Below are 22627 nucleotides of genomic sequence, written 5' to 3' on the forward strand. Positions count from 1 at the left end.
AGTCGTAACCCGGGGACTACGTATAAATTGTCTGCAGACTTAATATTTGTTTTTATGTAGCCTTATATGTTGTTTACATATTTATTGTGCATTTATGTGTGCAAAAAAAACTAATTCTTGTGGTGTGCACGGGTGGGGTAGGGGCACTAGGGATTTCTTGCTTGGAGCCCCATGAGACCCCAGCAACGCCACTGGCTGCAATGTGGCCTGCGAACATACTTAAGTTTGTTACTTTAGTTCATTGCTCCATATGGCAGCTTGATGGAATGCATCAATAAGGTCTTTGTATACAGCTTTTTCCTATACAGTATGTGTTCACATGCTGAGTATTAAGAAAGCTACTTTAAGACTCCCCTTAATGTCAAGGCACCGTCTCCAGCAGTGTTCAAATGTCTTGAGAGGAAAACAGCAGGAGTGTTTTTCCTGGCTTAAAAATAAATATATCAGGATTTGTTGGTTATTTCAGGAAATTCAGTTGTGTTCACTGCAAACTAGATCAAGACAAAAGTTGGCTTCATTTGTTAATTAACACAAGGTCTGATTTGGTTGTGTCAGTGTGCAGTGACTATGTAGGCTAGGCCAATTAGTTTGATATATGTTTCCTGACCATTGTGTATATTCAGCAAAAAGAATGCTCACCTTTTGTATCGCTTGTTCTCGTCGTGCTTCTAAATTTGTCGGCTTCTTTCCATGTGACATCAAACAGAGAATTCTCCGTTGCCTCTGTGAATAGTACATCACATTTGCCAGTTGCCCTCCATAATCACTTTGATAGTTGACTAATCCTGCATTATTTTGGGGATTAGTTGACTCATCAGCTCATATATGAACCACTTGTTATGTACTGTTATTGTATTTTTACTCAGGGCTTTAATATTTTAGCTGGAAATGTACATTGGGCAAAGAATATTATGTAAAAGCTGATGTTTACAATGATCTTAACATTCAGTGAAATTGATGATGATAGACGTCCAATCATGTGGCGTTTTTCATACTTCTGGGAATTTAAATGAGTTGACATCTCTAGTTAATGTCCAATCCATTTGAAGTTGGAGGGTTGGCAGCGAATGAATTTGGTTCATTCGCTGCCATCCCTACAACTTCGATTGGACTGGACATCTGTCATTGTTAATGGCCGTCAATGAGTTAATTAATTACTAACAAATTTGTCCATCTTGCTTTCATCAAAGACTACAGAAATCACACTATATTTGCAGTTGTTTTCTCTTTTTGTTGTTTTTTTGTAAAAAGTAACAAAAATATTTTAAGTAAGTAAAAAGTTTAAAAATTAATAAACTGATAGAGAATATGTATTATTAAGAGGCTCAACAAGTTGGATTTTGATTATTTTATGATCTAAGATATTAATTGACTCTCAAAATAGTTGTCAATTCATTTCATTATCAATTAGTTGTTGATCAGTTGATTAATTGTGGCAGCCTTAATGTCAAGTTAAAAAAACAATTATTTAAAAAAGTAAAAGCAATTTTTGAATTAAAAAATGCACACAAATAAAAGAAAATTTGCAACTATTTAAGATTACGAGACTCAAAAAAGAGAATTTTAATTGCTAAATAAAAAATTATATATATTTTTTTTCAATCTATAAAAAGTAACAAAAACTTATAAAAGCAAAAAATACATTCAAAATATGAGAATATTTACTATTTAGAGGCTCAAAAAAAAGAGAATGAAGGTATTTTGGGTCTCCAAACAATTGACTATGAAAATATTTTTAATTTTAATTTTAATTGTATTTTTAATTAGTTGTCGAACAGTCGATGAAATATGGCAGCCTTAGTGTCAGGTAAAAAAGACATTTTGTTAATTTAAAAAAGTAACAAAATATATTTTTTTAATTAAAGAATGCACACGTAAAATGGAAATTACACATAAATGGAAATTGCAAATATTTACTTTTTAGAGGTTAAAAAAAGGCTTTGGATCATGAAGTAAAAAAATAATAAAAATATTTTTGAAAAATCTTTTTAAAGGTAACGCCAAATACTTGTAAAAACATATATATATATATATATATATATATATATATATATATATATATATATATATATATATATATATATATACAATATTTACTATTTAGAGACCCCAAAAAGAGTATGAAAACACCATGAAAATAGTTGTGAATTAATTTCAATATCAATCAGTTGACAATTAGTTGATTAATCATGGCAGTCTAGTTAAAAAAAGAAAAAAGTCTTAGTGTATAGTAATGTTTTCTTATTATTATTAATAAAGTGACACAATATTTTTTTTAAAAGAGCAAAAAATGCATTAATATATAAAAACAGTGAATATTTACCATCTAGAGGCCCAGAAAGGATATTGACACATTTTTTATGTCTCTAAACGATTACTCGACAGTCAAACTAATTATTGATTGATATCATTATTCATTAGTGTTCCGTTAAAAAAAAAAAAAAAAAAGCAAATTTCGTCTAATTATGTCATAATCTATCTCTTAAAATTACAGTTGTACTGTATGTCGTGTACTCATGTTTGCAACATTTTTCCATAAGATCAACACCTAATTTTAAAGATCTATTTTAAATTACCACATTTTCTGCACTACAAGGCACCTAAAACCCTTCATTTTCTCAAGAGTGTGCCTTGTAGTCTGGAAAATACAATCGTCGCAATCTATTTTCTCCCTGAAATTAAATATCAAATGTATGTGTAAATTATCAGTGCAGGTGATGCAAATGATCAAATAAATAACAGTGTCAAAAAAGGTTACAAACTGACTGTAAATTTCGTTTTTAAAAAAGTTTTTAAAAGCATACATTTCGGCAGGAGCCGCATGAATTTTCCATATGGCTTAGGCAAGCTTTTGAACTCAACCCTGCTGTTCAATAAGTGTGAATAATGAAAACAACTCATCATGCCCCTGTCTCGATTCAATAAATTCCCCGGCTGCGTGAACAAAAAAAAAAATCTTCTAATCTTGTCAGCATTTTTCAACCAGTTAACTCAGAACCTGATCACACATTCCTCCTTTTTCTCTTTCTTCTACTTTTCTTTCAGGTGGACTTGCTGGTGCCGACCAAGATCACCGGTATAATCACCCAGGGAGCTAAAGACTTTGGACACGTGCAATTTGTCGGCTCGTACAAACTGGCTCACAGTAATGATGGCGAACGGTGGAAAGTATACCAAGATGAGAAGCAGGGAAAGGACAAGGTACTTGAGGCTCACCCCATTACACTTACCCATGTGCATTAAAAAAATTGTGTCATTTCAAATTCATGCTACACTTAAGCATTAAATTACAGTGATAATTGGGACCTGAACCCCCCATGAAAAGCGAAAATCCGCAAAGTAGGGTTTAATTACAATACCTCCGTGATGCGTGGGGGAACTTAGCACACCACCTGGATGTTGTGTAAAGGATGATTTATGCTTCTACTTTGCGGTGACGGCGGTCCTATGCCTTTAACGCAACCCTACGCCATAGCCTGACATGCACCTCCAAAAAATCCTGACTACGCGTCACATTAACGCGTGTGATGTGAATGTCGACAGACTGTCATTGCTCCGCTCAGGACGTTGTTTCCAGTTCAGCACAACAGTACCGCCGTTTTCAAACATTCGCAAACGTCTTCTGTGTCGCCTGCGCTTCAACACTTGTATTAACAACATTTGTTGTTCAATATTTATTAGCTACAGCTGCAAATACACACGTTCCATCTCCGTTGCCATTGCTGTCAATGACCGGCGGAAAACTAGATGAATTCGACAAGAGTCCGCCAAAACCGTACATCGACAAAGCCATACGCCTCTAGTGGCTTGGCGGTGAATTACAGAGCAAGACGTTTCCTTGACGCAGAACTTCGAATGCTTAATGACGGCGTAGGGTCTACGCCGTCACACCGCCATCAACGGAACGCAGAAGCATAAATCAGACTTAAGTCCACTCACAAGCGAAGCAAGTGTGTAGCAGGAATATGATGCTTCATTTCTGGGTAAAATAAAAGTTAAAATTTCCCCAGAGATGTTGGAGATTTGTAGCAGGCTTTGGGTGCTTTCAAAACAGGTAAAAATGGAGGGCATAGAGTAGTCCATTTGTGGGTAAAAGTTGTTGAAACTCCTCGTGAGGTGATGGAGGTTTGCCAATCAGCTCGTTGGATAAGGCCACTCTTATTGGTGGATTTGTCCATCAATCCAAATGTGGACCGCAAAGTCGCAAGGGATCACTGTATACACTGTAGACCAACAGTAAAAAAAAAAAAAAAAAAAAAATATTTATATATACCAACTAACACAAAAAGGGTTTGGAGGATGTCTGTCTGTGAGGTTAGGTATTGCACCCATCATCTTATCAAAACTATATACTGTACATACACTTAATCTTCTCAAACACACACGTCTAGATACAAATTGAAATGATTGTGGGTCAAATATAAAGAAGTCCTTTCAAAAATATTTACACTAAACCAGTTCAGTTCAATTTTTTCAGGCAGCCCACTGCAAAAATTTGTTTTGTCCTATAACAAGACACAAGTCTTCATCACACTTCCAGGGGGGTGTGGGTCCTCCTTCCATTCTTTGCACACTGCTGTCTCTCTTCTCACTCGACACATCTGCCCCACCCTCTTACTTGAGTTGATGAAATACCACTACTGCCAGCGCTAAATTTAGTTTTTGGTTCATTTCACAAAGTCGCTCGCTCAATCCAACCGGCCGTCATTCACGACCTCACTACTCGCCTCCCTCTCGTTAGGTGGTGCCTAACTCGTCACAACATTAAAAATTTTAACATTACCTCCTTACGTTGTGACCTCAGAATGACTCGTGGGATATATAGTTTTTTGTGGTGGTTTCCTTTTTAAAAAACGACAAGAAATGACGGAAATATGCTAAAATATGGTCCATGTGGTGTTTTAATGTTTAATTATGAGGGCAATAAAACTATTAAACTCATATGACATTATCTCCAGTTTTACATGGTCGATTGACTTCAAGTATAAACAAAAGTGAACCTCAATTTTCGCACTTTCAAACGAGACCAACCAGCGGCATGTGAGTGACGTAATTACACCATGACCAGGCTTCAAAGATGACATGCGCGCCCCTCAATCTTAAAGGGTTAAGTATTGAATTATGTATACTACAGTATTAAAGAAGGAGACATTCCAGATGGAGCAAACAAGCTTTAAAATAAAGTATGAGTTAACTCAAATGGAGCCCTCCCTTTCATGCTGCCTCTCCGCTTTAGGATCAGATAAGACTGTTGTGCCAACCAAGCTTGACCAGTTCTGTTGTGAAAATCTTGTTTACAGCCCTTCAGCTGAGTACACACGGTCCCTCAGATCGGCCTCGACATCAGAGGCAGTGGGGGCCACGGTTGACTCTGACTCTGGGCTGCAGCCGGAACTAAAAACCTTTGTCTTTCCCATTCTGTCAGCAAGTTGGGCACTGTTTACGGTTCTCACTCTCTTGTGTTAGTGACAGATAAGCAGTGTCTGGTTTGATTATATGCGGCTGGCTGAGACCATGGCGATGGAAAATTGCGAGCATTTTCAAGACACAATTACATTGAAAAAGTTTAAACGGGTACAGTTTTTACACACCCCTTACGAAATGATGAGTTTTTCTACAATAATTGAGACTACCGTATTTTTCGGACTATCAGGCCTTGTTCAGACTGGCAGCCAAAATCTGATTTGTAGCCCATCCAGATTGAAACTGAATGGCTCTATTGAAGTCTGAACAGTTTCAAAGCATAGAAATCTGACTTTTGCGAGATGGCTTGAAACCACAATACGGGAGGAATTTTCATATCGGATAAGGGCAAGATGCTTCTCAGTCTGAACAGCCCAGATGAATCGGACAATTAATTAAACGATTAATCGAATAATGAGATAAATGTCACCTTTTTCAATTACCTTCTCAATTTTACTTAAAGTTGTTTTAGGTCTGTTGTAAGTAACAATGAAGACACAATTAATGACTATTTCCTTCAAAAATAATATTCTATTACAACTTCCTTACTTAACGGGAGTCTACAACTGCACTTTTTTAAGAACATAAAACTTGTTCAAGTTTTTAACAAAGGTTCTGAGTATAAAACATAAAAAGTAATTCTTAGTACACAAAGAGACTTAGGTCCTGTTCATTCAAATAAAATTAAAAAAAGCTGCGGAATGATGAATTTTTTCTTGTTGGCAAAGCGCTGATAAAAATTTTGTCAAAGATTAATTTATTTTCTTTGAACAAACTAAACAACAAAATAGAATGCGTAGGAGGCAGACTGTAATGAATACGTTTTCTTTATCAAACAGTTGTTCAGAAATACTATCAGAATCCAATTTCAAAGTACACTCTCTTGTACGACAATTTTCAGTTTGAATGGGAGTTTGTGTTAAAGCCGTTACAGTATATGAATGTGTTTGTGTGGTTTCGTTATAAAAAGGCTTTACTATCTAACAATAACTGCAGTGCCAATATTCTTCTTCAAAACACATTACAAACGGACACTTAAGACACTGATTAGCATAATCGCTAACTAGCTTAGCGCTCCGTGCTAAATTGTAACGTCTCATCAACAAAGAACTCAAACAATACAATTGGCTTCATTTGCTCACTTCTGACAGAGGCACACTGGATCTAACTACACACAAGGCAATCTAACTCTCGACACTTTGTTATATTATTGATTCAGCAATCCAACCTGAGTGTAGCAGTGAACTCTCTCTCTCTTGCTCTAATCACTGGCACGCGCGCAGCCTTACATTACACACACTCAAGGACCCAAACAGGACTACGCATGCTGCCGGCTAAAATAGATGATTAAATTTGTTGTTAACAACTAAGCGTAAAAGAAGTTGTTACAGGCTTAGTTTTGATTGTCCGTGACATCAGTCTGTGCTGCCTGACTCCTTCGTTGCCACAGCAACCTGTAGGGTGTGTCAATAATGTGGGCTAGTCTAAAACAGGCCCAGATCGGATTTGGACACTTTCTAAAAATAGTGTGAACGGTCAGCCCTGAAAATCAGATTTGAGGAGGAATCCGATTGGAATCAGATATGCCTACAGTCTGCAGTCCTAAGATACACTAAATACTACGGAGCCCCAGACACGATATGAATGAAAAACATTTTGTTCGCCCGCACGCTTATTTTTCGGACTATAAGTCGCGTTTTTTTTTCTTCATATTTTGGCTGGGGTGCGACTTATACTCAGGAGCGACTTATGTGTGAAACTATTAACACATTATGATATCATTTCACATGTTATTTTGGTGTTTTGGAGTGACACTGATGTTTTGGTAAACTTGTTAGCATGTTCTTTATGCTATAGTTATCTGAATAACTCTTAATAGCTATGACCACGTTCGCGTTCTCCCTTTGGCATTATGTGTTCAATTGTATTATTGACTTTTTTTTATGTTGAAATGCATGCTTTTTGCAAGTGGCGCTTTCACGGCCACGTGGGGGCACACTCGCACTTGTTTACGTGAAGAGCGCTCACACGCCAGAAGAAGATGGACAGATACGTAGCTCTGAGTGAGTGGGTGAGTTAGTGAAAGAGAAACACGTCTGTGAACCTACGTTCATTGTTTATGCTTTATAAATATCTCTACAGAGGCAACGCCTATGTGTATCATCTTTTCTGTTGTTATTGTGTGTTTTCCACTCGCAAACGGACACTTAGAGCCAGTTGTGTGGGTGTTTGAACGATGTGCTAATGCTAGCGAACGCATGCTAACCGTTTATGTCATTGCTGTAAAACAACCTAATTATCATTTATTTAGGTTGACGCGAACCTATTTGGTATGGAGGACCAAATTGATTCAGCAAATTATACAGACATCCAGCATCGTCATTTGGGAGTTCGCTGTATAGCCAGGACCGAGCCGTAGCGTCCTGGTGAGGACAGTATATTCGCATTTCATTGTTCATGCACTGTACACTGTACATTTATTCAACATGTTGTTCTCTATTATATTTTTATATTAAATTGCCTTTCAAGATGACATATCTGTTCTATGTGCTGGATTTTATCCCCCGAAAACGCGACTTATACTCCGGTGCGACTTATATATGTTTTTTTTCTCTTCGTTGGGCATTTTATGGCTGGTGCGACTTATACTCAGGTGCGACTTGTAGTCCGAAAAATACGGTAAATAGTTCATGCACAGGAGCTACTACTTTTACTAGTGTTTCGTGTGAACGGGTTTACACCTTGTGCGCACAAACTATTTATTATTTATTGATGTGCACAAAATCGTTACAGTGAGCACACGCAAGGGACACGAGGAACAGAACTCTTGAAGACTCCCTGTATTTTTTTTCTGCCTTTTTTACAATTCCACAAATTGATTTTCCTAGCGAAAAACTATGAATGTCAACTCAAAGCCGATGTTAGGACATCTGTTTGATGTTGTACGTTCACACTGTACACTTGTCGTTTTTGTCAGAATCTCCACTTCAGACCTTCACCTTGATCCAGGCCATGTTTTTATATCACTCAGATTCTAACAACACCTTAAAAAACTATTTCCCTCAGTGTTTAATCCACCTCCTTATTGTTGTTTGGCAACATACTTCAAAGCAGAACAAAGACAGCCAGTCAGTTGGAGTGTGTGTGTGTTGTGTATTAGAGACGCTTGTTTAGAAGAGCTGGAGAGAATGTCAATCAGTTTGTCCTGAGAGCAAGCCAGGGGACCTTTCACGAGTGTGATTCTTCAAGGTGTCCCTCCCCTCCCCACCAAGTTGCTATTAATGCCAGAGGACACATTTGACTGTTGGACTCCTGTGGCTCTCGCTGCCACACCACAATAGTGGACTTGACAGGAATATATATATTGTGTGCGAGAGCGTGCATGCATGTGCGTGTGTATGCCTGGCTGCTTGGTTTGGGCATGGTGTTTGATGCTTCTAAGTATTCTTCTCAGCTGCTGCCTCCAGCTCTTGTGTGGCAGTGGCTGAAGGCGGTTAGATGGAGATTTAGAGAGGAGCCTCTATCAGAATACAGATGGCGTTGGTCAGCAGCTCACGCACTCATAACAGGAGCGTTTTAAAGAGTTCATAGGACGCCTATGCTGGAGATCTTCCGTAAAAACTTTTCAACGGAGTGGGCTGTTAGTGTAACTAAGTACCGTAATTTTAAGGCTATAAGCCACTACTTTTTCGCCCAATTAGGGGGCTGCGTGATGTCATCCCTACAAATTAAAAGTTGAATATCTACAAAACCGTGGCAGCACAAACGAAACTTTTTTACAGCGCAAACGAACCACGAACAAATGGCACCGTTGCCGTTCCATTCCGCCGTAGATGGGGGGGTAGCGTGACGTCATCAGTACAAATTAAAAGCAGGATATCTATAAAAACCGCTGCAGCACAGACAAAAATGTTTACAACACAAACGATTGACACCATTTTTAGCTGGTTTGGATCAAAATGGAGGCTGGTTGACCTGATTGACCGAAAAAAAAATTGTAAATATCTCAAAAACGATCGCAGCACAAACAAAACTTTTTACAGCACAAAAATGAATGGCATTTATTTATTTATTTATTAATATAGCTGCATATTTCCCATAATATAATGTGAGCACCAGAGGTTTATAGTCTTACTATACTATACTCATTTACTATGTTCATTTTCATCTCATTTTCCATGCCGCTCATTCCTCACGAGGGTCGCGGAGGTGCTGGAGCCTGTCCCAGCTAACTTCGGGCACTATGTGGTCAATTTAAAAAAGTTTTTTAAAAGTTTTTTTTTTTTTTAATAATTAGTATTAGAAGGGGTGAATGAATGAATGCTAACCCTCCCAGTTCTAATGGATTGGACGTCTATCCCCGTTAATGGCAGCTAATGAATTAATAATGAGTGCTTTGAAATTTGAAATGAACCATGAGCTGACTTCTCCGTGTTTGCAGTAACAGAAGCTAGCAAGGACACAAAGCTAGTTAAAAAAAAAAAAAAAAAAAAAAAAAAGGAAGACGATGCCTCACAGAATCGACCAGTGATTTACAAATTCAACAGCTCTGCACAGAAACAGCAGGTTTAATTGCAGCACAAGAGAAGACGATTTCGAACAGTTCAACCATATGATTGGAAGGCACATAGAGTGTATCACAAAAGTGAGTACACCCCTCGCATTTCTGCAGATATTTATGGATATCTTTTCATGGGACAACACTGACAAATTGACACTTTGACACACTGACAAGTAGTCTGTGTGCAGCTTATATAATAGAGGTCATTTATTTTTCCGTCAAAATAACTCAAAATATAGCCATTAATATCTAAACCCCTGGCAACAAAAGGGAGTACACTCCTTTGAAAAAACCGTGTATATAATATATATATATGTGTGTGTATATATATATATATACAGTGCCTTGCAAAAGTATTCGGCCCCCTTGAATCTTGCAACCTTTCGCCAAATTTCAGGCTTCAAACATAAAAATATGAAATTTAATTTTTTTGAATCAACAACAAGTGGGACACAATCGTGAAGTGGAACAACATTTATTGGATAATTTAAACTTTTTTAAGACATAAAAAACTGAAAAGTGGGGCGTGCAATATTATTCGGCCCCTTTACTTTCAGTGCAGCAAACTCACTCCAGAAGTTCAGTGAGGATCTCTGAACGATCCAATGTTGTCCTAAATGACCGATGATGATAAATAGAATCCACCTGTGTGTAATCAAGTCTCCGTATAAATGCACCTGTTCTGTGATAGTCTCAGGGTTCTGTTTAAAGTGCAGAGAGCATTATGAAAACCAAGGAACACACCAGGCAGGTCCGAGATACTGTTGTGGAGAAGTTTAAAGCCGGATTTGGATACAAAAAGATTTCCCAAGCTTTAAACATCTCAAGGAGCACTGTGCAAGCCATCATATTGAAATGGAAGGATCATCAGACCACTGCAAATCTACCAAGACCCGGCCGTCCTTCCAAACTTTCTTCTCAAACAAGGAGAAAACTGATCAGAGATGCAGCCAAGAGGCCCATGATCACTCTGGATGAACTGCAGAGATCTACAGCTGAGGTGGAAGAGTCTATCCATAGGACAACAATCAGTCGTACACTGCACAAATCTGGCCTTTATGGAATAGTGGCAAGAAGAAAGCCATTTCTCAATGATATCCATAAAAAGTCTCGTTTAAAGTTTGCCACAAGCCATCTGGGAGACACACAAAACATGTGGAAGAAGGTGCTCTGGTCAGATGAAACCAAAATATAACTTTTTGGCCACAATGCAAAACGATATGTTTGGCGTAAAAGTAACACAGCTCATCACCCTGAACACACCATCCCCACTGTCAAACATGGTGGTGGCAGCATCATGGTTTGGGCCTGCTTTTCTTCAGCAGGGACAGGGAAGATGGTTAAACTTGACGGGGAGATGGATGCAGCCAAATACAGGAACATTCTGGAAGAAAACCTGTTGGTATCTGCACAAGACCTGAAGACTGGGACGGAGATTTATCTTCCAACAGGACAATGATCCAAAACATAAAGCCAAATCTACAATGGAATGGTTAAAAAATAAACGTATCCAGGTGTTAGAATGGCCAAGTCAAAGTCCAGACCTGAATCCAATCAAGAATCTGTGGAAAGAGCTGAAGACTGCTGTTCACAAACACTCTCCATCCAACCTCACTGAGCTCGAGCTGTTTTGCAAGGAAGAATGGGCAGGAATGTCAGTCTCTCGATGTGCAAAACTGATAGAAACATACCCCAAGCGACTTGCAGCTGTAATTGCAGCAAAAGGTGGCGCTACAAAGTATTAAAGCAAGGGGGCCGAATATTATTGCACGCCCCACTTTTCAGTTTTTTATTTGTTAAAAAAGTTTAAATTATCCAATAAATTTTGTTCCACTTCACGATTGTGTCCCACTTGTTGTTGATTCTTGACAAAAAATTAAAATTTTATATCTTTATGTTTGAAGCCTGAAATGTGGCGAAAGGTTGCAAGGTTCAAGGGGGCCGAATACTTTTGCAAGGCACTGTATATATGTGTGTGTGTATATATGTATATATATATGTATATATATATATATATATATATATATTAGGGCTGTCAAACGATTAAAATTTTTAACCGAGTTAATCACAGCTTAAAAATTACTTAATCGTAATTAATTGCAATTCAAACCATCTATAAAATATGCCATATTTTTCTGTAAATTATTGTTGGAATGGAAAGATAAGACATATATACATTCAAAATACAGTACATAAGTACTGTATTTGTTTATTTAACAATAAATCAAAAAGATGGCATTAACATTAACATTCTGTTAAAGCGATCCATGGATAGAAAGACTTGTAGTTCTTAAAAGATAAATGTTAGTACAAGTTATAGAAATTTTAAATTAAAACCCCTCTTAATGTTTTCATTTTAATCAAATTTGTAAAATTTTAAATAAAAAAATAAACTAGTAGCTCGCCATTGTTGATGTCAATATTTACACAATTCTCATGGTGCTAAACCCATAAAATCATTCGCACCCAAGCATCAGCAGAGGGTGACAAAACTCCAAAAAAACAAGTAACAAGTGCATATGACCCTGTGCTGTCATTTTAATCTGTTTGTGTGGGGCATGTGTGTTAATTGCGTCAAATTTTCATATAAAAATGTGTGACTATCACATATAAAGGTATTACTCGGGTAGTTCATTTTCAGAGCGAAATAGTGATACAAAAAAAGAAAAAGAAAACCTGCTCATTCTTGGTCATGACTTCTGCCAAAATGCCTGAAAAACACATACAATGTCTTCTCAGAAGCTGGCGTTCCATCCCGTGTTAAAGCAGGTGCAGAGTGCAGGTCTAGTTGAGGTCGAAGTTCCCACAACCAAATCTCTCTGCAAAGATTCAGTCTGCATAAAGCCAAAGGTTCAGAATTTGAATCAACAAAAATACCACCAAAAATAGAAGTAACAGGCAGGCAGGCATCCACACACAACAGAATCAACACTGTGCTGATGATGGGAGTTGAGAAATTTCCTGACTGTCAATATTTACACCTTGTTGGGCTCAATCAAGACCAAGTTATTGATTTACGTGTCACGGTTTCACTCAGGTGGCACAGGGTTAATTAGCCATTAGAGTCTTTATTGCGATCTGAGTAGATAACGGTGTGGTTGCTGTGACTACAACTGCATATTCTTATGGTCATTTTGACACTTTTTTTTTTGCAGTTTAGGTGAAAATCCATATCATTCAAGAGGAATTTATATTTATTTTGAGTCAGAAGTTGCCACTTTGAGTGCCTTTTTCTGATGTTTCAATAAAAGCAAGGCTGCATTTGCCGTTTCCCTGGAGGGTGATAAATGGCAGATGAATGTTTGTGACCTGGAATCTTGACCTGATCAGCAGGTTGAAATAGTAGACAATGTAGCATTTCCCAAGGCACACAAGGTCTGCCTTATTGTGAAGCGACCAACTATACCAGACACTGCAATCAATAAATAGTTGTGAGTCTTGAGTTTGCTGCTCCAGGGTCAGTTTTGAGTTTCAAGTTGCGCTATTGTGTCTATTTTTAAATCATCCGCCCTGTCCTGATTACTTGAGATTGCAGATCCCCGGAGAAGAGAATGCAAATCAGTTTGCAATTAAGGATTAAATTCTGTCTTCCCCCAGGCTGATTAAAGATACCTAGTGGGCGGATATACAGCTTCATTGGGAACATTTCATTAATGCACATTAGGCTGCAAATTCTAAGCTGATAATATAAACTTTATAGAGGAAGTGTCCACTAAAAAAGATCTAAAAAGACCTGGCGTCCGGATAAGTGGACATCACTTTTTGGGTCATGTTATGTGTATTAGGGGTGTAACCGTTAGGGCAGGGTAGGCGAAGCAATGCAAACCAAAGTTTGACCAGGAAGCAGATGGAGAGTGAAATGATTTTTATTAAACAAAGGTGTGGCTGGCGGGGGTGACGGGTCAGTAAATGGCTGTGGCAGGTGGTTTCTTCCAAACAGATAAAAAAATCAAACTAAAACTAAATAAAAACCTGTAGTTTCTAGTGACCAAGTTGACGTCCAGATTGCGTCCAAAGTATTCGTGCGTCGTCCTTTCGACACTCAGATGTCCTATCTTCCTTCATTTAGGCTCTCGAGACAATTTAAGACATCCAAATTGCTATAGTAATGAGTGTAGAAAAGAAAAAGAACTACCTCTGAGGGTGAAAAAACAAGCCGCTTCAGATTATTCCACTTACGTTAAGTAAATATTACTATTTGTTCTTACCAAGCCCATACATACAAAAGTTCGTAATTTTTCACATAAAACAAGAGAAGTTTGCTTTCAAATAATGTTTTGAACAATATCCTTTTATTAAGACCATTTCTGACAAGCTTTTTTTTAAAGATTAAATATACAATTTTATTGCTTAAAATAAATCTGTAAAACTAATTTTCAACTAGCCATTTTTCCTATTTCAAGAAATCTATGTGAGTAAAATTTACCTGAAGCACCGGATGATAATGTCAGTGGATTTACACTAAAAACAAGGCCATTTAACTAGTTTTAAGGAGGCGGGTTTTTTTGCAGTTTAGAGATGCTAGCCTGGGCTTTTAGACTGGTCCTGAGCTGGACATGGCATATACAGTATATATATATGTCGAATAATATTTTACTTACTTTACCTCACTGACTTGTTTTTAACTCATTTGCTCCCAGAAACGTATAAATATGTTCTATTTTTAAATGCTTCATTGTCCCAAAAACATATTTATATTTTTTTAACAAGAAGAATCTATAGCTTGCGATCTATTGAGAAACAAAAAACAAGCCTCCAACCCATTTTAAAGCAATAAAACTGGCCACTGGAGGGCAGTAGCGCATTTTGTAAAGACCTGCAACCCGATTGATTCAACAGCAGTGAGCGGCCGGGCAGCACGGTCGGAGTGCTGGCGGCAGTATGCCAGGCGGCAGACGACCGAACAAAACAACTGAGAGGACACCTGGTATGCCAGGCGCTGGACGACAGAGCAAAACGACTGAGACACTGTGCAGCAGGCTCGCCAAGCAGACCCCGCAGAGATTCAAAAACAATCATCTTTGTGAGACAGACAACAATGAGGGAAAAGTTTACACTGCAGACGCGGCGACAACGGCATAATCTCGGCGACAACAGGCGTCATCTCTCAGTAGTCATGTGTAAACAAATTGTTACTTTGCTATCCAAAGCTCTATTTGTCTTGTTCATTATGATATTTTTTTAAAAGGAAAACATTATTCAGATGTTTGGGATGTAACTAGGGCTGTCAAAATTATCGCGTTAACGGGCGGTAATTAATTTTTTAAATTAATCTGTTAGGGATCGCGGAACCGGGGGGAGGATCCCCACGCAGACAAAGGGGAAGCAGAGTAGGTTGATGTCACGTTTATTTAACACAAGGGTTTTTTTTCTCAGGCGGAAAGGAGGATTGTTGCGGTGAGCATCGTTGATGTCAACGTGAGATGCCGGCGGTTGTCTGGTTTGGCGGTTCACAGGGGAAGCGTAGGTATCCGACAAGGGGCGCGCTGATCAGGTCCTGGAGGCTAGGAAAAGAGGTCGTGAGCCGGGTGTCAAAAGCAATATGTATAATAGGAGTGAGAGAACAACTGACTGGAAAACACGACAAGTTGATCGGGCGATGTGGTGGTGCGTCCGCTGGGCTTTTAAAGCTGGCTGATGGTAATTGCCCACAGCTGTGGCCGCTCGATCCATCTGACATCAGACCTGTAATCAGGCAAAATCCTCTCACCTGAGGCAGGGCTCAGGAAGGAGGAGTGGAGGCCCTAACATAATCACGTTAAAATATTTGACGCAATTAACGCACATGCCCGCTCAAACAGATTAAAATGACAGCACAGTGTCATGCCCACTTGTTACTTGTGTTTTTTTGTCTCCCTCTGCTGGCGCTTTGGTGCGACTGATTTTATGGGTTTAAGCACTGTGAACATCGTGTAATTATTGACATCAACAATGGTGAGCTACTAGTTTATTTTTTGATTGAAAATTTTACAAATTTTATTAAAATGAAAACATTAAGAGGGGTTTAATATAAAATTTCTATAACTTGTACTAACATTTATCTACTACAAGTCTTTCTATGCATGGATCGCTTTAGCAGAATGTTAATGTCAATGCCATCTTGTTGATTTATTGTTATAATTAACAAATACAGTACTTATATAAAGTATGTTGAATGTTTATATCCGTCTTGTGTCTTATCTTTCCATTCCAACAATAATTTACAGAAAAATATGGCATATTTTATAGATGGTTTGAATTGCGATTAATTACGATTAATACATTTTTAAGCTGTGATTAGCGCGATTAAAATTTTTAATCGTTTGACAGCCTTAGATGTAACTAATGCAAAACATAGCTGTGTTAAAGTCAAAGTTATGTTTGAAATGTATGCGTTTACAAAACTCATTTTCTCCGTTTTTTTCACCAGAAATTGGAAAATTGCTCAAACTAAGCTATTTTCTAATGCTGATTTCTAAAGAATGGAAAAAGATATGAACTTACTTTTTTTTCTGCTGAAAGAAGAAAGTCTAATGTTTCTTTTGGTGGGTTCCATGTTTATATAGCAATAGAACAGAATTTTCTGTGGGCCTTGCAAAATCAGTCAAAATCCAGAAAAACGACCGGGAGCGAAGGGCCTTGTTCTGGTGAAATGGCTGGGAGTGAATGAGTTAAAGACAAAATCATGGGAAATAATATATATTCACAAATGTAAATAGCATTTTTGTTTTTTTACTTTGCTTTCTGTATTACTTGATCTTAAATTGAGGAACATAGAAATTTTGACCTTATTTTATTTTAGCAGAAAAACATGAAGTCAATGCACATGATTTACTTTTGGTGGGCCATACAAAATGACCCGAGCCTTGAATTTGACACCTGGGTTTTTGACTAAAACCTTTAAGGTTTTACTGACTAAAAATAGACTAGACAAAAACTAGACTAGACTAAAATTAGACTAACATATTTAGAAGTATTTTCATCCAAAACACTAAAACTGAAAGGCTTACCAATAAGCCTGAACGATATATTGTCTGAACATCGCCATCGTGATGTGCGCACGCGCGACAGTCCCATCGCAAGGACGTGCGATAGTTTTTTTTTTTTCCAATCCACAAACCTTTGTTCTGCTCCATTCGCTCGAACATCCTCCCTCACCCCCTCTCCCAGCCCTCAGTCACTGCGGCACTTGCTTATTAAAGCTAATGACGGCTTTGATCTGGCCAAAGAAGCCCACTTTAAACATGCAGCAATCTGTCAATCATCGTTTAACTTGTTATACAGTTTCTGCAAGGAAGCGCGGGCTGGAATGAATGTGTGTGTCTATGGGGGGGCATTCGAGACATATAAAATAAACGCCAGAAGTGATTATGAGGAGTTTGTAATTTCAACATGTCACTCCAAGAGTCACAGCCATGTTAGGTAAACAGAAGCATTTAATAAAGCCAAGCATTTTTCTACTACAGTACTTTATTCTTGTTTAAAAATGATTCGGTGGGACAGTGATGTTTAAAACGGATCATAATTATTGCATTTGAAGTGCTTTAAATGCATTTATTATATATATATATATATATATATATATATATATATATATATATATATATATATATATATATATATATATGTATATATAGTCATCAGATAATAAGCCGATGTAACGCTTAATAGTGCCCCTGTCAACTCGCGGCAGTGAACTTTAGTTCCCACCCCATATCAAAGAAACTAAATACTTAACATTACACCCCCAGATCAAAGAGTCAATTATATATATATATATTTTATATATATATATATATATATATATATATATATATATATATATATATATATATATATATATATATATATATATATATATATATATATATATATAGGGCTGTCAAAATTATCGCGTTAACGGGCGTTAATTAATTTTTTAAATTAATCACGTTAAAATATTTGACGCAATTAACGCATGCACTAAATGACCCGCTCGCACATTGCCTCAAACAGATTACAATGAGGCCGTTAAGAGTGAAGAGGATGCCACCGGCCGCTTGGGGGCAGCACCGTTCCATACTCATGTTATTTCTTCTAAATGTGGGAGAATTAGCAGTTCTGAGACGTTTATGCTGTATTCATAAATGCAATGCAAATTGGTATTTGTGCTCCACACATATTTCGGTAAGTTTTCTTTCTTTTAGTGGCAATTATGTGTCTCTTGTTGTATTTTGGGTAAGATACGTACAGATATACAGTATGTTATACAGTAGAGGCGAGTGGACACAGGCGTTCTTTGGACCGCGCCGTTTATTGGCATAAGCTTCTCCTTCACAACAAACATGAGTATCGTTTAGTGAAAGCACAACAAAAATAATATTCCTATCTCTCCAAAAAAGAAATAATGTTCACAAAAAGAAAAGCATTTCAGTCTATAGTAATGAGGCCCTATTCTGACACACAGTTAAACAACAATGCAAAATGAACTGGCATTCCATATCAAAATAGCTATGAAAAATACATGTAAAACTTAGACTTTGGTCACTCTATTTTTATTATTGTTATTTTTATTCTTATTATATTAACTCTACTTTTGATTGAAAATTTTACAAATTTTATTAAAACAAAAACATGAAGAGGGGTTTTGATAAAAAATTACTATAACTTGTATAACAATTATCTTTTAAGAACTACAAGTCTTTCTATCCGTGGATCACTTTAACAGAAAGAATGTTAATAATGGCATTTGTGGATTTATTGTTACAATAAACAAATACTGTACTTATGTACAGTATGTTGTATGTATATATCAGTCGTGTGTCTTATCTTTCCATTCCAACAATAATTTACAGAAAAATATGTCATATTTTATAGATGGTGTGAATTGCGATTAATTGCGGTTAATTAGGATTAATTAATTTTTAAGCTGTAATTAACTCGATTAAAAATTTTAATCGTTTGACAGCCCTAATATATATATATATATATATATATATATATATATATATATATATATATATATATATATATATATATATATATATATATATATATATATATATACATTTTTTAAAATCATACTTTGGGGGGAAAAAAGTGAGAAAAAACATGTCTTATGTGTATCTCTTTCCAGTGCTAGATCTGAATAAATACATTGACCACACACACACACACACACACACAAATGAGGGGGGGGGGGGGGGGGGGTGCTACTTCGCGGTTTTTCACTTATCGCGGCTATTAACCGCGAAAATGATGGAATACTGTACAATGTGGTCATGATGAGTCATCCAAAGTCTTTCCAACCAGCTATTCAAGTCATTTAGTAAAAATGTCTTTAATATATATATATATATATTTTTTTTTTTATTTATTTATTTATTTTTTAATATCGCAATATAATATTGCAATATATCGCAAACCCCCAAAAAATCGCAGCAATAGTTTTTTTCCAATATCATTCAGGCCTAGTTACCAAAAACATTTACATTACTAAGTCATTCATGGTAAGCTCAGGTATATGCATAGTACTCTCATAGCATGTCTTTTGGAAGTTCGTAAAAGATTTATGTTAAAAAACATCAATTGACAACAATAGTATCATCTCATATTTCCGATCATTCACTACAAGCCTCTCAGTCAAAATGGATTGGACGTCTACTGCCATCAATGGCAGCTAAAGACAACATTGAGTATGGAGTGGAAATACAGTTGTTCAACAGTTGCAGACAACACAGTAAAAATCAGGATATACTGCAGATAAAATTCAACTCTTTTTGCTTGTCTATAGCGCCAAACCTTGTCTAACACTACGGACAAGACTGACACATAAAATGTTTTCACTGAAGGAGCAACATGATGAACAGAATGTTCAATAAAAGTGACAGCTAGTCGTAAACACTAAAAGCGAAAGTACGCCGCAAAATCAAGCGTGATGAATAAAGACTTATACGGAGCCACAAAGAGGAGGAAGTGACTTATGAAAGTATATTTTTGTTCAAATATGCACCAAATCTGAAAATGGCGAGTTAAGTCTCCCATTCTTTCACATTTGTCCTGCTGATTTTTCCATTTTGTGCCGCAGTGACTTCCATTACATTCCCAATTACACAGGCATACTCATGTGTTTTTAATTGAAATGATCATATCCTTCACTGAAGCTACCCCTGTAGATTCATTTTCTTTCAATAAACTTCATTCTACTGTCAATTAAGCACTTCCAATTGCAATGCTGCATCCTATCAGTTTGTAGCCCTTAGTTGTGCCCTGCACTGTTGTTTAAAGTTTTATTGCAAGCAAAGTGATTCATAAATTAATTATCTTACTTCATTTAGCCTCCATTTATTGTCTGGATTGTTAAGCGGCTGCACTGCAGTGTACACTTGGCGACAACTCCTATCAGCATGCAGCACAAAGTGTAATGTTGAGTTTACAATGCAGATCCAACAACGGAGAAACGGAGCCGCTGAAACATTTTTGGCAGACACCAAAGTGTTTAATTTCCTAGGTTTTAAAATATAAACAAAAAATGTGACGGTGCATCGCCACCGTGAGCAGTCGCGGCATGCCAAAATGGATTGGATCTCTATTGCCGTCAATGGCATTAAAAGATGAGCATTCACAGTCCGTCGTTACCGAATAATTGAATTGGACCTCAGTCATTGGCAATGTTATTGGGGGCAGGGGCGGAGCTTTGGGGGGGGGGGGGGGGGGGTTCGTGCAGGGGGCCAAGTTTGTGGGCATAAAGCGGACATGGTTGAGTCAAAACAACGGTAAGCTGGTGCGTGGAGCTATAATACTGTACAGTGTTTAAGTATTATTTTTTTTCCTCATTTTTAGCAAATTAATGATGTTTACCAGCTAAAATGAGTTAGCAATATAACAAGTTACTTTATAGAACTTAAAGGTGCGATTAAATACTACAGCAAGTGACTTTCAAATGATAGCAGAGCATATTTTGGACACAAATACATAAAAAAAAAAAAAGTGGCAGAAATGGCTTTCTCATATTCCTTGGCCCCGCCCACTAAAAAAACTTGAAAAGAGATGATGTCACACCCAGAATGAGCAGCAAATTTTTGCAGTCTGCTAGCATGCTATCCATAGGCTTTTGATTCTCTTGTTGCCGAGTGAACATTCTGTCAACATGTACTAACTAGTGCAGTGCTAGAAAGCTAAACCTGATCATCAATTCTGGTTGTGATTTGACAACTAGAATTGTTGAAAAAACGCTGGCATTCACTGATGCATTGTTTGGGTGAAATGACTACGAAATGGCAATTAAAAAAAAGACAACCAGATTTGAGGGCATTTTATACATGTAAACCACTTAAATACGATGTATGGCAAAAGTGAGTACACCCCTCGCATTTCTGCAGATATTTAAGTATATCTTTTCATGGGACAACACTGACAAAATGACACTTTGAGACAATGAAAATTAGTCTGTGTGCAGCTTATATAAAAGAGGTATTTTTATTTTTCCCTCAAAATAACTCAAAATATAGCCATTAATATCTAAACCCCTGGCAACAAATGTGAGTACACCCCATAGAAACTACGTAAATCCCATCCAAAATGTCCAAATTGAGTACTGCTTGTCATTTTCCCTCCAAAATGTCATGTAACTCGTTACAGGAGTGCTGTCAGCATTGCTGCAGAGATTGAAGAGTAGTGGGATTAGCCTGTTAGTGCTCAGACCATACGCCACACTCTACATCAAATTGGTGTGCTGGGCTCTCACCCCAGCAGGAAGCCTCTTCTAAAGACGGTACAAAAGAAAGCCCGCAAATAGTTTGCTGAGGACATGTCAACAAAGCGCATGGATTACTGGAGCCATGTCCTATGGTCTAATGAGACAGGCGGGCTTTCTGGTGTGTCGTCTTCAGAAGAGGCTTCCTCCTGGGGTGATTATATGAGCTGCACACAGACTAGTTTTCATTGTGTCAAAGTGTCATTTTGTCAGTGTTGTCTCATAAAAAGATATAAAATGTACTTAAATATCTGCAGAAATGCGAGGGGTGTACTCACTTTTGTGATACACTGTTCTATTATATGAGCTGCACACATACGACTTTTCATCGTGTCAAAGTGTCATTTTGTCAATGTTGTATCATGAAAAGATATACACTGTACTTAAATATCTGCAGAAATGTGAGGGGTGTACTCACTTTTGTGATACACTTTATATTTATATATATATATTTTTTTTACATGTCAGCATTTCACGGCACCTTTAAGAATTTGAGTGACGTCAACTTAAAATCACATGTCAGCTTTACGAAAGGAAAGCAGGGGCAGAGCTTAGGTGGGGTACTGGGGGTGCAGACGCCACCCTGGTTTGCGGGCGTAAAAGGGCCGTTGTTGGGCAAGGGGAGTGTCTAAAATAAATGTAAGATGATGTGCCGATGTTTAAGTCAGTTGTTCTTAAACTGGGATGGATGGAACCCCAGGGGTTTTGTGAGCAAGTGTAAGGGGTTTGGCAAAGGTTAAGACACACAAGGCCCTATTTTCATTTGCTGACTAAAGGCAATGTGTCGTTTTAGACAAGGTTTTGGACCCCCAATTTACAAGCTTTATTCTATTTCTTATTACTACTAGCCATCTATCTAATGGGACGAGAAACTATAAAAGATTGACTCG

The 22627-nt window shown here is 37.4% G+C and overlaps 1 protein-coding gene across 1 annotated transcript in view; it reads left to right on the forward strand.

Annotated features, from left to right (window-relative positions):
* Positions 1 to 22627, forward strand: part of LOC130913247 (EGF-like repeat and discoidin I-like domain-containing protein 3) — a 223279-nt gene that overhangs the window by 194479 nt on the left and 6173 nt on the right. The window contains exon 8 of the mRNA XM_057831709.1: positions 3046 to 3201. Within this exon, the coding sequence (XP_057687692.1) occupies positions 3046 to 3201 (156 nt within the window). The remainder of the gene's footprint in view (positions 1 to 3045; positions 3202 to 22627) is intronic.

Source organism: Corythoichthys intestinalis, chromosome 3 (genome assembly GCF_030265065.1).
Source record: "Corythoichthys intestinalis isolate RoL2023-P3 chromosome 3, ASM3026506v1, whole genome shotgun sequence".
In the NCBI taxonomy this organism is placed as follows: Eukaryota; Metazoa; Chordata; class Actinopteri; order Syngnathiformes; family Syngnathidae; genus Corythoichthys; species Corythoichthys intestinalis.